Source organism: Bos grunniens, chromosome 10, assembly GCF_055505025.1.
Source record: "Bos grunniens cultivar Pamir isolate PY7600 chromosome 10, Bosgru_T2T1.0, whole genome shotgun sequence".
NCBI lineage: Eukaryota > Metazoa > Chordata > Mammalia > Artiodactyla > Bovidae > Bos > Bos grunniens.
Window position 1 is genome coordinate 64,979,604 of NC_141174.1, and position 17,741 is coordinate 64,997,344.

Consider the following 17,741-nt stretch of genomic DNA (forward strand, 5'->3'; position numbering starts at 1 on the left):
GTAAAAATGAGATGCAAATGCCCATTAGGCATATTTTTTAACATTCAATCACACAAGTAATAAGCGTAAATTAAAATAATAAGGAATGCACATTAAGTCTGTGCGGATATAAGAGGAGATTAAGCTATCTTTGGAAGGTGAAATGAAAGGGGTTTAAATTTTCTTCTCAACATTGTAGTGCATTTTATGTTAATACCCAGGAGAGGGAGATCTGAGGAAACTAGACTGTAAATTGCCAAAGATTCTCTGAAAGACAGTTTGACAGTGTATATTAAAAACTAAAAAATAAAAATATTTATTCATTCAAGAAATACTTATTTGAGGGTCTACTTGTGTTAGGCATACCAAAAAGACATTCTTGCACTCATGGGACTTATCTTTTCATGAGGGAGAACAGACCAAAAACAATGAATATAATAAATAATTTTAAAATCTGTGTAATTATATAAATTATATAATAAATAAATGAAGCATGTAGAATAATGTGTCCATTCTTTGATCCAACAATTCATTTCCAGAAATTTCCAAAAAACTAATAAATGCAGAAACAAGCAATATTTTTGCAGTAGAGGGAAAAATTGGAAACAAATGCTCAACAATAGGGAAATGGTCAAATAAATTAAGGTATGTCTATGACAATATAATGCAGCCAATAAGCATCATGTATAAAACAAATGTGATGTAAGAAAACCATCAAAACAAATTCCTCAGTAGAAAAAATCAAATGGAAAGAGAATGAAAAGTATATTACCATTTTATAGTAAAAACTTATATCCAAATGTAAATAAGAGAAAAATAAACAAATAGTATTATAATGAGAAATACAATGGTTATAATGGTTAGTGTGATAAAGGAATGATGTGGGGTTCATTATACATTACTTCTAAATTTTCCAATTTTTCTATATTAAGCATGTATTATTTATGTGGGAAGAAATATTATTTTTGAAATATCCTAATTTAGCACAGTTCCTATAATTCCCTTAGTAATCCTGTTTTATGTCATTACTTAGAACTAGGTTCAGAACAGGTACTACATGTCTGTGTCTCCTCTTCTTTTAATTCAAATCAATTTAAAGTCATTGTATTCTTCTAGACAAATAACTAAACTTTTAATTTGATAAGGTTCTGCTTTCTCATCACATGAGTATATTATTTATGACATCAGACCTACCAAGTCTAGTAAAAACAGATATAATAGTAAGTTGAATTTACTCACCACAGTACAATGGTCAGTAAGGAGAATAAATGATGCCAGGGGATCAAATCTGAGCTGAATATCCTCTCGAGCTGAAAATATGTGTTGAACACTCTTACTTCTTCCAGCAGAATCCTAGTAATAAGCACAGTAGGGAAGCAACCCTCATGTACAAATACGTACAATGTTCCAAGATTAAGTTTCCAATAATTTTCGTCAGTTATCTCAGAATAAGTGACACCTTTTTTCATTTATTTTTGAGTCTTCCTATGAAAACTTGATTTTTTTTTCAGAGTATCTTCGTACTTTATTTTTTTTTAACTTTAAACTTTTTCTTTTGTACTGGGGTATAGCTGATTAACAATGTTGTGGTAGTTTCAGGTGAACATATGAGCACTTTAAAACTTCTTTTAAACTTTGTAATTCTAGATTTGAATTGGAAATATCAGTGTGTATCACAAAGTAGTCTTTAAAAAAAAAAATCTGTATTTCCCTTTGTTTATTGAAAAGACCTAAAAACGGTAATGAGCTAGCTGGGCTAGTGCCCAGATTTTGGTCTCAAAATAAAATTCCCCACTACAAGAAACCAATGCTCTTTAGAGAAATAGCTGATTCCAATTCTTGAGTAAGAAATGCACAAGGGCTTGGAACATCTTTGTACCAGAAAGAAAGAAAACTTAACAAGGACTATTAGGATTGTATCAGAGGACTTAGTGGCCAACTTAGGCTCCCACTAGCCAAAGATGGGACAATTGAGCATCAGAAAGAATAAATGCAATGGAGTGAAACATACCAACCACGTTTTTTTTAACTATGAATTCATAATAATACTGAAAGACTCATTTGGTTATGTTTGGCAGATGGTAGAGAATTCATTATTCTGAAAACAGATTTAGAAAAGGGAAGGTGGAGGATGAATGAAGACTTTATCCTGCCTTTCCTGTATGAACTCTGTATCTGGGTATCAAATAAGTGAGCCAAATTTCTTCTCTATGGGACTCTTCTAATTAATACTCATATAATTAAGAGTGGCAATTTGAATATCACCATTTTATAACTCCAATGAAATAATGTATCTAGTCTCAGACTATCAATAGGTACTAGAATTCCCACAGTGAATGGAGGATAAGCCAGCATTGTGCTGGCACTGGCTTGTCTGACAAGGGCCAATTGCTACATGTTCAGGAACTTTGCACTCCAGTGTTCCTGCCTGGAGAATCCCAGGGATGGGAGAGCCTGGTGGGCTGCCGTCTATGGGGTCGCACAGAGTCGGACACGACTGAAGCAACTTAGCAGCAGCAGCAGGAACTTTGCAGACCAGCTAATGTATCGGTAGCTTAAAACCAGCTACTGGAGGAATATTTATACTATGGAAATTGGTATACATCAACTTCTTCCCTTCAAACATGCCCCAAGTTAGTGGTTAAACATTTACCAGCACACGACTATGTAGGGTCAACAATATCTACATACAGTGATCAATTTTAATATTCTTAAAAGAGAGACAACCAGATATTATAGGCTTCTGATAAAAGCATAAAACACCAAAGGAAGTATTCCTGCCAAAAAACAGAGACTCAAATATGATCAAACCTTAAAATCTAACTACCAGTTATAGAAACTAGAGGGAGTGGAAAATCATACTACATGATACCACATGGATACAAACAGCAAAAATCCAGAATACAGAAACACTACAGGATAAAAGGTCCAGTTTCCAAAGCAAACAAATTGCAAGGGGGAAAAAAGGAGGATGGAAAGGGAACCTATAGATTAAGAAACTGAAAAGACAAATCAGCTAAATGCAATATTTGAGCCTTGTCTGAATTCTGATTTGAACGAACCAAATGCAATATAAATGACAAAATGGGAAGACTGGAACATTAGCTGAATAGTTTGAAACTAAGGTATAAGTGTTAATTTTTCAGGTGTGATGTGGTATTATCATTACTTTTTTTAAATAGTTATCTTTTAGTGATACATACTGTCATATGAATATTTACACAGATGAAATAACATTGTGGTACAGGGAGAAGTGGATAGGGTATAGATGAAACAAGACTGTTCATGAGTTGATAATCTTTAAAGTTGGGCGATTCGTTAAAGTTGGGAATTCATTATAGTATTATCTCTTTCATTTATTTTAAAAATTCCCTATCATGAAAAGCTTTAAAATAGCAAAAAGAATTTGCACTGGTGTTTATCAAACTTTTATTTCTCAAATGTTCTTACTCTGAATTACGTATTCTTGGGGTTTTTTTAAGTTCTTATTTTAATGCAGAGATTCTCTTTGAGAGATAGAGATTTCTAGAGTTTACTCTTTAAATTGGCAAAGCAGGCACAATAATCTTACATTCTGGTTCTCAAACTTTAGTGCACATCAGAATCACCTGGAGGGATTGTCAAAGCATAGGGTTAGCTTTCATCTCCAGAATTTCTGATTCATAGGTTTGGGATTGGACCTCTAATGAGTTTCCAGGTGATGTTGATGCTACTACTTCAGGAACCACACTGAGAACTGACTGAAAAGTCTAGTTGGTACTAGGTTGCCTGGAAATGTACAGATATTCAATAAATACATACATAGATAAAATAAATCAGTGTCTTCTCCCATGAAGTTTTCTCTCAGACTCATCTATATGTAAACTGTATTTAAAAGGACAGAATTTTCTCATTGATGAATAAGGGGACTAGGTTCCCTATTTTAGTATTCAGTAGACTAATTTCCTAGAATTATATTCATATAGACAGAAAACAGATCAGTGGTTACCTGAAATGGGGGTGGAAGGAAAGCAGTTGCAAAAGGGCATAAGAAGACTTTTGAGAGAGACAGATGGTATTGATTGTAGTAATGGTTTCAAGGATGTGTAAGAAAGTAAAAACTCACCAAACTGTACTCTTAAGTATATGGGTTTTAAATATAAATTACATCTCAAAAATGTTAGAAATATGAAACATATCAAAATATATGTTATTTCACATTTTTACTAAGGATTCAACTAAGCAGGCAGAAATGTTTTGAGGAATGTGAACTATGGTTTCTTCCTTATAAAACAAGCAATTCAAAGATATGGGAGTTCCACCTTCCTGCAAGGAGCAGGTCTATGATTGCTCTCACTTCTTCCCCATGACTGTAAAGATAGGGAACAATTTATTCCACGTGTAATTATATCTTCAAGTCGTTTTAAAATAAGCCAACTTCTAATATGAAAGACATTAAGGAGAGCACCCCCTCCTTCCACATGCTATCTGTGAGTTTCTTCTTCCTTCTAAGCAGATGGGTGGCACTGCAGAGAGCCTTCTCCTGTTTCCTCATCTATGAACTGGAGATAAAACTTACATCATGGAAGATTGTTACATGGATTTAGTAAAAAAAAAAAAAAAATTCTAAGTGTCTTAGAAGAAGCTCAGTAAATTGCTCCTTCCTGCTCAAAATCTTTCTCTGTGACACACATATAAAAAAGATGAGAATAATTACATGTGTTTTCTGAAGGATTACTTGGCAATCTTCAAACTAAGACTTAACATTAAAAGATTAGCTTAAAACTGTCATCAAACCATACTGTGGTAAGATTGACGGGCTTTTTTTCCAGAAACTAATTTTTTAGCACAGTCTACCACCTAACATGTTTCATTGTATTGACAAAACTGCTCTATTTTGGTAATGATGATCACTTTCTACTCTGGCAGGTCTGCTGAATTAAATGCCCCACAAGCTGAATCAGAAAAGGGATAGGCAGGCAGTTCACTACATGCACTATCAATGCCCACTCCCCAAACAAAAAAATCTCTTTGATGCCTTGAAAATTTTCTATCTTAGGCTTTCAAAATAGTAAACACAATTTTCCAATACTTGGAGACAGCAATCAAAGGTGTGGACACATAAATACATGTGACTTATTCTATTATCTTTAGGTATATTGGGGAAATTCTGGCTCAAGTTGGAAGAAAGCAAAAGAATGATTCCCTGGGATTAAAAAAGAGGGGACTGCAGTCGGTAGTCGCACACTCATGTTCTCTGCCCAGTTTTCAGTCTAACAGCAGAATTGCTCCTGAGTGTCTATGTTCAGAATATTTTAACCAGTGTATTCAAAATTTTTTACTTAGTTTCATCTTAATCAACTGACTAAAAAAAAAAAAAATCATAGTTCAATGTGGTTACTAATCATTTACATACCAAGTTGAAAATTACTAACTTACCTGAACGATAACTTCTATGTTATGTGTCTTATTACTGTAGTTTCTTGGGTTCCACTTTAGTATGAAAATAGGACCAGACAAATGACTAGCTTGCCCTAAAGGAACTCCATCAATCTTAACTGCAACTGAAGTAATGGAGGATAAGGAAAAGGCCAAGACTCTAAAATGAAAGCATAAATGCATGGTTTTAGGTATTTGCCATTGTTTCTATAAAGAAGAATAACCCTGTTATAACCTGAAAAGATTTAAGTACAGTAAAGCTTCCATCGGTTGATCTTTAGGTTCCTGAGATGTGGAACCTGTGGATTCAACCAACCATAGATTGAAAATATTCAAAAAAGAAAAATTTCACAAAACTTGCATTTGCCTTGCACCAGCAACTATTTACACAGAAGTTAAATTGTGTTAGGTATTATTAAGTAATCTGTTGTTGTTCAGTCACTAAGTTGTAGCCAACTCTTTTGCAACCCCATGGAATATAGCCCGCCAGATCCTCTGTCCATGGGATTTCCCAGGCAAGAATACTAGAGTGGGTTGCCATTTCCTTCTCTGGGGATCTTCCCAACCCAGGGATGGAACACACATCTCCAGCATTGCATGCAGATTCTTTACCACTGAGCCACCGGAAAAGCCTATAGGTAATCTAGGTAAGATTTGAAGTATAGGTTATAGGCAAATACTACACCACATTACATAAGGGACTTGAGCATCTGAAAACTCTGGTATTCGCAGGGGGTCCTAGAACCAATCTCCCAGAGATACCAAAGGGCAACTGTAAAATAGACCATTACACTCTGCAACTGTTCATACGACACGGCTTATATGATCTGAATTCTTTGTAAACGGTGGCTTCTGGAGTTGTATAACTCAGCAAACCTGAAAAGGTGAGAAATTAGAAACTATTCTAAACCTAAATCTGATATGCAGCTCCTATCAAGAAATGTAACCGAAGAGATATATATTCCACTTACCTAGTAATCAAAAGAAATAAAACAGCTTGGTACCCTTTTTTTTCCAGAATAATGAGTAAATATTTTTAAAAGTACAGTATCCAATAATGATAAGAGTTCTGTGAAATTTGCACTCCTATTTCTTGGTAACATTATAAATTAGTACCTGTTTTCAAAAATAATCAGGTTCCTTGTACACTGCTGATGAGAATGTGAAACGACACAGCCAATATGGAAAACAATATGGCAGTTTCTCAAAAAATTAAACAGAATTACCATATGGTCCAGCAATTCCACTTCTAAATATATACCCAAAAGAACTGAAAGCAGTGACTGGAACACACATATTTATACACATGTTCATAGCATTATTCACAATAGTGAAAAGTTGGAAGCAAAAGTGTCTATCAACAGATGAATAGGCTGGTAGGTTTAGTCGCTCAGTCGTGTCCAACTCTTTTGCAACCCCATGGACTATAGCCCACCAGGCTCCTCTGTCCTTGGGACTCTCCAGGCAAGAATACAGGAGTGGGTTGCTATTTCCTTCTCCAGGGGATCTTCCCAAATCAGGGATCGAACCTGGGTTTCCTGCATTGCTGGCAGACTCTCTGCCAACTGAGCCACCTCAACAGATGAATGGATTAACAAAATATAGTATATACATGCAATGAAATAATATTCAGCCTTAAAAAGGAAGAAGATTCTGGCACATGCTTCAAAACTGGTGAAGACAGAATTCCTTGGTGGCACAGTGGGTAAGAATCTGCCTCCCAGTGCAGGGGACATGGGTTCGATCCCTGGTCTGGGAACATTCCTCATGCCTCAGAGCAACTAAGCCTGTACACAACTACTAAGCCTGTGCTCTAGACCTTGCAAGCCATAACTACTGAAGCCTGTGCACCTAGAGCCTGTGCTCCGCAACAAGAGAAGCCACTGTAATGAGAAACCTGCACATCACCAGCTAAAGAGTAGCCCCAGCTCGCTGCAACTAGAGAAACCCTGGGAGCAAAAATACAACCAAAAATAAACAAATAAATCTTTTTTTAAAAATGGGTGAAGACATTACACTAAATGAAAGAAGCCAGTCACAAAGGACAGATATATGATTCTCCTACATGAGGTACCTAAAGTAGTCAAGTCCATAGAGACGAAAAGTAGAATAATGGTTGCTGGGGGCTGGGGGAAGGGATAATAGGGAGTTAATGTTGAATGGGTACAGAGTTACAGTTTTGGAAGTTAAAACAAATGGTGGTGATGGTTGTACAACAATATGAAAGTACTGTACACTAAAAATGGTTAACATGGTAAATTTTATGTATATTTTACCGAAAATTTTTTAAAAGAGTAATGATTTTAGTTGCAAAAAAAATAAAGTAGTTAGAAAACCTTTATCAACAGTCACAAAGGAATTCAAACTATTTCAGCTAGAATCCCATTTCTAGAACTCTATCTAAAGCAATTATTCAAATAAAGGAAGAGTCTACATGCATCAGATGTTCATCCTCAAATTAGAAGAAAATCTAAAAGATCACCAAGAAGATAGGAAAACAGTTATATATACTATGATCCATTCTCTCTGTTGACAGAAAAAAGGTAGGAATTAGAATACACTGTACCCTATGATTATGACTATGTAAATACATGCCTGAAAAAGAATGCCTGAGAAAGAAAACTCATGTTAACAATAGTTCTATTAGGGGGTGGGGGATGGGACAGGAATACACATATAATCCCATTACCTTATTTTCCAAAAGTTATGTCGTGCTATTTTTCAAAATAAAATTTTAAGAAAGTATATTAAAACAAGTGCCCTTATGTTTGCAAAAGGTTATAAGTCTCTTCCAAAAGGAATGGTAATGTTTCATTAAGATTCTATTTAATACTACTCAGCCATAGAAAAGAACAAAATAATGCCATTTTCAGGAACATGGATGCAACTAGAGATTATCATAGTAAGTGAAGCAAGTCAGAAAGAGAAAGACAAATACACTATGATATCACTTATATGTGGAATCTAAAACGTGACACAGATGAACCTACCTGTGAAATAGAATCAGGGACTCAGGGATAGAATGCCAAGCGGGAGGGGAGTGGGAGAGGGTTGGACTGGTATATATAGAAGAGAGAAACTACTATATAGCACAGGAAACTATATTCAATATCTTGTGATAAACCATAATGGAATAGAAAATGAAAAAGAATGTATATAAATGTATAGCTGAATTACTTTGCTGTACAGGAGTAATTGACACAACATTGTAATTCAACAATACTTCAATAAAAAATAAGTTGAGATGTCGCTGGACGTCCAGTGGTTAAGACTCCATGCTTTCACTGCAAGGGACATAGGTTCAATCCCTGATTGGGGAACCACGATCCCCCATGCTGCACAGCAGAGCCAGAAAAAATTAAAAAAGAAAAAAGATTCCATTGACATATACTGTCAAATTCATACACCAAATGAATTTTCAATTCCATAAGGTTTATATAGTTTTTGCTTTTTTGAAAGGCTATGTAGCAAAATTTTAAAATATATATATTTCTGATACATGATATAACTTTGTTAAAGTAGGATACAAATGAATAGATACATCATGATTATGGCAATGTAAAAACATGCATATACAGAAGCTAAAATAAAAGAAACAATAATGGTAGGATTGTGGGTTTCTAAACTTTTTTTCTAATTTCAGCAGCTTAAAAACTATGTATTTTTTAACTGGGAATGAAATAGTAGGCAATGTATATAATGTTTAGATTGTCGATAAAACTAAAGTGGGGCATCTCATAGCTTTCACCTGAGAATGCAATCACAATGACTTATCCTCTATCAATAACAAACTAAAAGTAAATTCTGAAAAATTGCTACATACCTGATGTGTGTTGAGTGAAGGAGTCTTTCTAGTGGTTCATGTTTAGCAGAACTATAGAGAAGTGACTTAGGATTAGTGATAAGAACCACAGGCCACTCGCCAAAGATCAAATCTGCAAAGCTAAAGAGGTCATGATCAAAAGCAAAGATCCGGTACCTAGAGACCAGAGAACAATGAGGTAATTTAGTCATTTCATATTTTAAGAGGGACTGAAGGACAAAAAACAGAACAAAGTTAAAAATATAAAATTATACTTTCTGAGATTACTTATTGGAATGCAGAGTAAATAATATCGTTTCTCTTTCTTTCCTTGCGCCTTTCACTGTTACATTTTGTCATACGTGACATTTGTCACAATTGGAATCTGACTGAAACAATGAATTTTCACTGTGTCCTAAAATAATGCCCGGTATATAGCATGTATTCTTAATTTTTAAATAAATGTTTATTGAATTAAATCATTTGATTTCTATACTTTAAGGCTATTTTGAACCTAAAATATTCATCGTAAGCCTAACGTCTAACATTCTTCATCCTATCAACAATGCTACATAAAATATTAAAATGAGCACAATTTGAAACCTTTAATTCTTCTTTAAAACATTTCTATAATTTCAAAGAAAATAGCAAAAGTTAAGTGGTTTTGATTTTCTAAATGCACATTAAAAGGTATAACTATTCATTAAAGAGTAAGCAAAGTTCTGTATTTTCTAACTTTTAAAACTGAGGAGAAAAATGATTAGCTATGGCAGAAACAATAGTGCTCACCAAATATTCCATGTGCTCCCCTGCATTTCCCAGTCTCCCTGGTATTAGGTTGGGACCATGTGACTAGTTCTGGCCAATGGGCTGTGAACAGAAGTGACATGTATCACACTTCTGGTCCAAAGTACTTAAGAGTGGGTATGAGTTCTCCACGCTCTCTTCCCTGCCCTGGAATTGAGGTGTTGAAATAGTCATGTTATAAGATGGAGGAAGTCTGAATTCCAGAGTTACCCTGCGGCTGCAAATTTCCCTGACTCATACTATGAGTCCTATTCCCAGTATGAGTTTACAAAAATGAAAAAAAAACTAAACATCTGTTGGGTTAAGCCACTGATATTTCTAGATTTATTTGCATACCCAACAAAGTCTAGTCTAATATTACTAACATACTAACAGTTTTTAAAAACCCTTCTAGGGAATTTCCTAGCAGTCCAATGGCTAGGACTCTGCACTTTCTTTTGCTGAGGACATAGGTTCAGTCCCTGGTTGGGAAACTAAGATCCCACAAGCAGCACAGTGAAGCTGGGGGAAAAAAAAAACTCTTCTATTGTACTAAGACATAATATTAGGGCAAGACGGCTGGATGGCATCACTGACTCAATGGACATGAATTTGAGCAAGTTCCAGGAGATGGTGAAAGACAGGGAAGCCTGGCGTGCTGCAGTTTATGGGGTCACAAAGAGTCAGATACAACTGAGTGACTGAACAAAACATAATAAAATTTAAATATTTATAAGGACAGATAAAGGTTAGTTTCTTTCAGTAACACAAACTCTAGATAAAACCCTAGGGTGGAACACAGGAGAGCAGGTGGGAAGAGAAAGAAAGGAAATGGTTTCATTAATTAACATGACTTAACTTGTAATTGTTGCTTATATAAGAAATCAAAAAAAAAAAAAAAAAATCAAGAAGTTGAACAAGGTTTAGGAAGGCTACCTGGTAAAAAGTAATTCTAGTCCAGCCCACAGCCTCACCATCATGAACAGGCAGGTCTTAGTTCAAAGTAATTACAGTTGCCAAATAATTAGAGGCTTCAAGCTTAGCTCTTACACAGTTTCTAGAAAAGCCAACTGAAATGAATAAGTACTTTCCAAGATATAAAACTTCTTTTTAATTAATGGAAGTATAGTTGACCCTTGAACAATGCAGGGGTTAGGGGCACCAACCCTCAAGCAGTCAAAAATCTGAGTATGACTTCCCAGTCAGACCTCCATAACCTCAGTTCTGCATCCATGGATTCAACTAACCATGGATTGTGAGGTACTGTAGTAAGTACTTTGTGAAAAAAATCTGAGTATACGTGGACCTGCACAGTTCAGACTGTGTTGTTCAAAGGTCAACTGTAGTTAAAAATAGCAAGATAACATTCAGGTTAACAAATATTTACTAAGTATCTAACATCTTCATAGCACTGGGTTTAACAAAGTTAAATAGCAATTGATATAAAACAATGAAATGGTAGTTATCTATACTTATACTTGCACTTAGATAGTTATTCTCAAATACATACTGCATTATTCTCAGTAAATATATATTCAACTATACTGTATGCTTGATAAGTTATGTTTTCTCTTCAAAACACTTTAACCCTAGAACTACCATATGATCCAGCACTTTGGATATATATCCTGGGTATATATCCAATTTGAAAAGATACATGCACCCCAGTGTTCATAGCAGAATTATTTACAATTGCCAAGATATGGAAGCAACCTAAGTGTCCATCAACATAAAAATGGATAAAGATATGGCATATATACAATGGAATAATACTCAGACATAAAAAAGAATGGAATTTTGCCATTTGTAACAATGGACTTGGAGGGTAGTATGCTAAGTGAATAAATTAGAGAAAGACAAATACTATACAAGATCACTTATATGTGTAATCTAAAAACTACAACAAACTAGGGAATATAATGAAAAAGAAACAGACTTACAGATAAAGAGAATAAACTAGTGGTTACCACTGGGGAGAGGGAAGAAAGAAGGAGCAAGATAGAAGCAAGGGGTTAAGAGGTACAAACTATTACATATAAAGTAAGCTACTGGGATATTGTGCAACACAAGGAATATGGCCAATATTTCATAATAATAATTATGACTTTTAAAAACTGTGAATCACTATATTGTATACCTGTAACTTATACAATATTGTACATCAACTATACTACAATTTTAAAAATGCTTAATAATAATAATTTTTAAAAGTTTAACCTTAATAAAAACCAACTGTAATCTATTTGAAGAACTTAAATCACTAATATATTGCAGCAGTAACTAGAAAAGCAAATACAAAATTTAGGGAAAGATATGACATATTTCTAGCCCTAATGTTTCTCAAAGTATAGTCTCTTGAGCACCTGGTAGACTTTTTTTTAAAAAGTAGTTTCTTGTGTCCTAACCCAGACCAACACAACCAAAATCCCTAGAGTGAGGGCCTGGTATTCTTTATTTTTCATAAGCTCCTCTAAGAGCTTGTGTACACTGCAGTTTGAAAACTATTTCCTAGAGGATGCATTTGAAACTCCAGTGTAACATAGCAATGGCAAACATAACTGCTGCAACAAGATTTCTGCATAAGGATAAAGACTGCCAGATACATATTTCCCTTCAAAAACAGAGAGATGTCACAAGTTTTTCCTTAACTGGGATCACTCATGGTAGTGATCAGAAAACTATTATTGCTTTAGAAAAACTTACACGTATAAGTTGTATTTTGTGGGGTAGTTCCCTTACCTTCTGTTATCCTTCCAGTCCCCTAGCTCAAGTTCCAAAGGGCCCTGGAAGTGACGAGTGTGCAAAACAGGCATGAGTCCACCAAGGGTATGAAGATGCCCACACAAATAAGCTGTAGCCGAACTAACCAATAAAAAGCAAATGAAATAAATGAACAAAGATAGCTTGTGATGCCAAGTTAATAAAAATATCTCTTTAAAAAAGCAAAATAAGTAGAAAACAGAAAAGACCTAAAACAATCTTGATTTTGGAAGCCTGTCTCACCTCATTATTGACCGAAGTCCTGGTGATGGAGAAAGGATAGTGGATGTTGTATAGTGTCCAAACCAAATACTGTGGTTGCTCCAACTACTTTCCTTGGCCAGTAACAAAAGCTCCTCCATCTGTTTCTGAAATCAGAGAAAAATAGGAGGAGCTTTAATTAGGGCTCAGGCTGAAATCTAATGTCAATGGATTATACAACTCCCTTGAGGTTTTATAATAAGTATATTATGTCTAAGGCTTAAACTTTACTAAGTTTCTGTATGGGCCTCTCTAAGTTTCAACTGTTTAAACATACATTATAATTCATTTGATCCTAAAAATAAGTCTGCACTAACTAGGACAGGGATTATTCCCACTTGACAAATAAGGAAACAGAAATAAAGAATAATCTTAAATTACATAAATTTCTTTCTTTACTTCTAAATTTAATCTTCTCAGCCCTGTATACCACAGTGTAATAAATAAAGAGGATATCAAAATTAAGCTTATAAAACAAGATGTACATATATCCAAAGGAAGCTTTGTACCAGAATGTTCACAATATTCTACTCATAATAGACAAAAACTAGAAACCATCAAAAAAATTACAGTATATCCATGTGCGTACAATGGAATACTACTCAGCAGTAAAAAAAGCACACATACAGTAATACAGATGAATCTTAGAGATATATTAAGCAAAAGAAGCCAGACACAAGAGTTCATACTGTATGATTTCATTTACATAAAATTCTAGAACAGCACTAATCTATACTGACAGAAAACCAATCAGTGGTTCCCCAGAACTGCAGGTGAAGATCAACAAACACAATAGAATTTTCTATAGTAATGGAATGTTCTCTCTTGATTGTAGTGAGTTACATCAGTACATACACTTGTCAAAATCCTTCAAATACTCAAAATGAGTGCATTTATTCTATGTAAATCATCACTCAGAAAGATAGCCTCTGAAATAACTTGTACATATATAAATATACATTAATATTACCTGTGAAGTGCTTATAGCAATGAATTCCTGGGTCCTACCTTCAGGTTTTCTAATTTGGTAAGTCTTGGACAAAGTATGAGAATCTGCATTTTACAAAATAGCTGTTTTTCAGGCAGATTATCAAATTAAACCTTAAAAAACACTATTCTACAGGGTAGGCTTTAAAATAACAAGCTAATCAACTCTAGACTGTCTAAAGACACTCAGTAGTCAACAAAATACACTTTCATGCAATAAAATGGCTAATAAACACAATGCATTTAACAATATTTTGTTCAAGTTTCTTTAAACCCTCATACCACTTTGAATCTTTCGGCATTTAACAATTCGCTTTTCATTATAGTTAATTCTACACAGGTCTTAAGCCCCAACAGTAGATTAAATATTCTAAGAGGCCAAGGACTTGATCTTATCACCCTTGCATATGGACACATATGTCTTACATACATGCACATAATCATTAATGAGTTGACATTTGCTGTACCAAGACATGGGCAACCATTGAAGTAAATACGTTTCTTTTAAAGTATCTTTTGTAAGCTTGGTGAAAATTGTTGCTGGGTTGAAACTATACGGAAAGTCATATCTGAGAACCTCTAAGACATAATCTGAGAACCTCTAAAACATAATTAGAGGTTCTCAGATGTGACTTTCCATATAGTTTCAACCCAGCAACAATTTTCACCAAGCTTACAAAAGATACTTTAAAAGAAACATATTTACTTCAATGGTTGCCCTTCTCTTACCAAAAAAAAAAAAAAAAACCACACAGACCATTAGCTAGAAATGGCAACTGTGGGGATATAGAAATATGCCATATTGTAAACAAAGCTGTATGTCCTGCACCTTGCAAATTGCATGCTCTACTTAGTACCTATTCAATAAATGTTTACTGTTGTTGTTCAGTCATTAAGTCATGTCCAACTCTTTGCAGCCCCATGGACTGCAGCTTGCCAGGCTCCTCTATCATCCACTGTCTTCCAGAGTTTGCTCAAATTCATGTCCATCAAGACACTGATGCTATATAACCATCTTAACCTCTGCTGCCCCCTTCTCCTCTTGCCTTTAATCCTCTTGCCTTAAATCTTTCTCAGCATCAGCATCTTTTCCAATGAGTTGGCTGTTCATATCAGGTAGCCAAAATACTCAAGTTTTAACTTCTGCATCAGTCCTTCCAATGAATATTCAGGGTTGATTTCCTTCAGGATTGACTGGTTTTATCTCCTTACAATCCAAAGGACTCTCAAGAGTCATCTCCAGCACCACAATTCAAAAGCATCAATTCTTCTGTGCTCAGCCTTCTTTATGATCCAACTCCTACATTTGTACATGACATGACTACTGGAAAAACCATAGCTTTGACTAGATGGACCTTTGTTGGCAAAGAGATGTCTTTGCTTTTTAGTATGCTGTCTAGGTTTGTCATAGTTTTCCTTCCAAGAAACAAGCACCTTTTAATTTCATGATATAAAATGTGAGTTATTCCTTTCCCAGGTTTTGGGACAAGAATAGGGATAGCAATAATAGGGTTGAAGGAGTCAATAATTTCTTCTAGTCATACCCAAAACCACAGTAGAATTTTTCTCAAGCATTTCTAGATAAGAATTTATTTACCTAGGATAACTTTTAAGTGAGCCACGTGTATCTGAAAAAAATAAAATAGGTTAGTGCAAAGGGCAGTGGGATTTTAACTGTACCTGATTTAAAATTCCAAAGAAATTAAAAGGTCTCTTAGGCCCTGGATTAAGGCTGGCATCCAAAGAGATAAAAGAATAGTTGCCAAAGGGAGTACTGTGGACATAACGAAAAGAGCCATCCCTCCGTACGGCAGAATACTTCCTAAAAAATAACAAGACAAGAAAGCTTTAGTGCAATCATAGGAAAACAAAATGAGTTTAAATTCCTGCCCTACTAGCACACTATATTTTGACTCCCTTTGTAAAGGAAATTTCCATGATCTGACAGAGAAATACACAAAACTAGATATCAGACCCACAATGGATAAATCAATTAAATTTTTTTCCTTTTGTCTCCAAAGATGCAAGCAAACATATTCATCAGTAACCAAGCACAAGGTCACCAAGCAAAGCATAAAAGTAGGTGGCTAATGTAAGCAGTCCACTAAACATTTTAAAAGAGATAAATCAGAATCCAAGGAAATGGTACTTATCAGTCATTAAAAATTGTAGTGCGTGTGTGCTAAGTGGCTTCAGTTGTTTCTAACTCTTTGAGACCCAATAGACTTGTAGCCTGCCAGGCTCCTCTCTCCATGGGATTCTCCAGGCAAAGATACTGGAGTGGGTTGCCATTCCCTTCTCCAGGGGATCTTCCCAACCCAGGGATCAAACCCTCATTTCTTACATCTCCTGCATTGGCAGGTGAGTTCTTTACCACTAGCACTACCTGGTAAGCCAAAAAATATTGTAGTGAGGGCCTCCTAAGTACGTAACAGAATTCTTGGTGTAGTGAGATACAAAAGTGTTGAGTTCTTAAAACAGGAGTGAAAAGGCTTAAGTCACAATAAAGCCTTGCAAAGAAGTTACTGAGCCAGGAGGAAAATGTTCAGTCAGAACCAGTAAATCTTTTTTTCAGTTTCTAAAAATATATTGAAAACATACACAGGGTCCACATCCAGTAATGAAAGTCCTCATCACCTTAAGTATCAACAGTATTCAGGTGTCCAGTAAGTTGGAGAGTGAAGAGTAAGGAGAAAGGATTGGTAACAGAGTGTACAGGCTTGGCACTCACTGAGTATTTGTTGAATAAATGTGAAAGAAAGTAGAGATTATATTTGGAGCTGCTGCTGCTGCTGCTAAGTTGCTTCAGTCATGCCCAACTCTGTGCAACCCCATAGACGGCAGCCCACCAGGCTCTTCCGTCCCTGGGATTCTCCAGGCAAGAATACTGGAGTGGGTTGCCATTTCCTTCTCAAATGCATGCATGCATGCTAAGTCGCTTCAGTCATGTCCGACTGTGTGTGACCCTGTGGACAGCAGCCCACCAGGTCCCACTGTCCACGGGATTCTCTAGGCAAGAATATTGGAGTGGGTTGCCATTTACTTCTCCAATATTTGCAGCATACCTTTATTATTCAAATGTCAGAACATTATAAGAAAATATCTGAGTGTCTTATATGATATTTTACCTAACAGTACATGTGAAAGAAATACAAATAAACTTCTGAAATTTAATGTGCCATCAGGGAGCTATTTTTAAGGAACAACAACTATCAAATACATCATAAATATACTGTCATAGATATTACAATTAATAGTCAATTGGTTCTATTACCTCTCTTCCTGATATTTTTAAAATTTCTATTTCAGGGTTTTTTCCTCATTAAAATTTGTATTGATATTTTTCCTGCTTTTTTTTTCACATTTATTCTTCAAGATCTTATAATCTCATATGTATTGTTTCCTTTCCTACATTTTTGACATATTAAAATCCAACTATCTAAAATAAAATTCAGGTATTTGAAAGCAGAGGTTAAAATATACAATAGTCTTTGAATTCTGGATTTTGGCATCTCTGAGGCATTCTAGAGATCACAATTTAACCTCAAGATTTTTTTCCTTCCTTTTTTTCCCTTCCTTTCATATGATACTTCCATAAGGCCTGTATCTCTAACTAAATGTCATTTCTTAAATCCAGATAAAGTGTAATGGTTAGAAACAAAAATATAAAGGTAAGAAACTTTAAAGTGATTAATAGTTTGACTTTTCCCAATTACTAATCAGACCCTAAATCCTATTAATGCTTTGA

At 35.0% G+C, this 17,741-nt stretch overlaps 1 protein-coding gene across 9 annotated transcripts in view; it reads right to left on the bottom strand.

Moving 5' to 3' along the window:
* TMEM62 (transmembrane protein 62) overlaps nucleotides 1–17,741 on the bottom strand; it is a 34,688-nt gene that overhangs the window by 10,715 nt on the left and 6,232 nt on the right. For 4 of the 9 annotated variants that reach the window (XM_086321649.1, XM_086321652.1, XM_086321647.1 and 1 more), the window contains 6 exons: nucleotides 15,674–15,815; nucleotides 12,989–13,113; nucleotides 12,725–12,847; nucleotides 9,221–9,376; nucleotides 5,398–5,557; nucleotides 1,219–1,332 (listed from right to left, as the gene is read on the bottom strand). In XM_086321649.1, the coding sequence (XP_086177775.1) occupies nucleotides 1,219–1,332; nucleotides 5,398–5,557; nucleotides 9,221–9,376; nucleotides 12,725–12,847; nucleotides 12,989–13,113; nucleotides 15,674–15,815 (820 nt within the window). Of the gene's footprint in view, nucleotides 1–1,218; nucleotides 1,333–5,397; nucleotides 5,558–9,220; nucleotides 9,377–9,988; nucleotides 10,070–12,724; nucleotides 12,848–12,988; nucleotides 13,114–15,673; nucleotides 15,816–17,741 lie in introns of those variants that run through there. The other 5 variants (XM_086321651.1, XM_086321648.1, XR_015134863.1 and 2 more) reach the window with 4 other exon arrangements.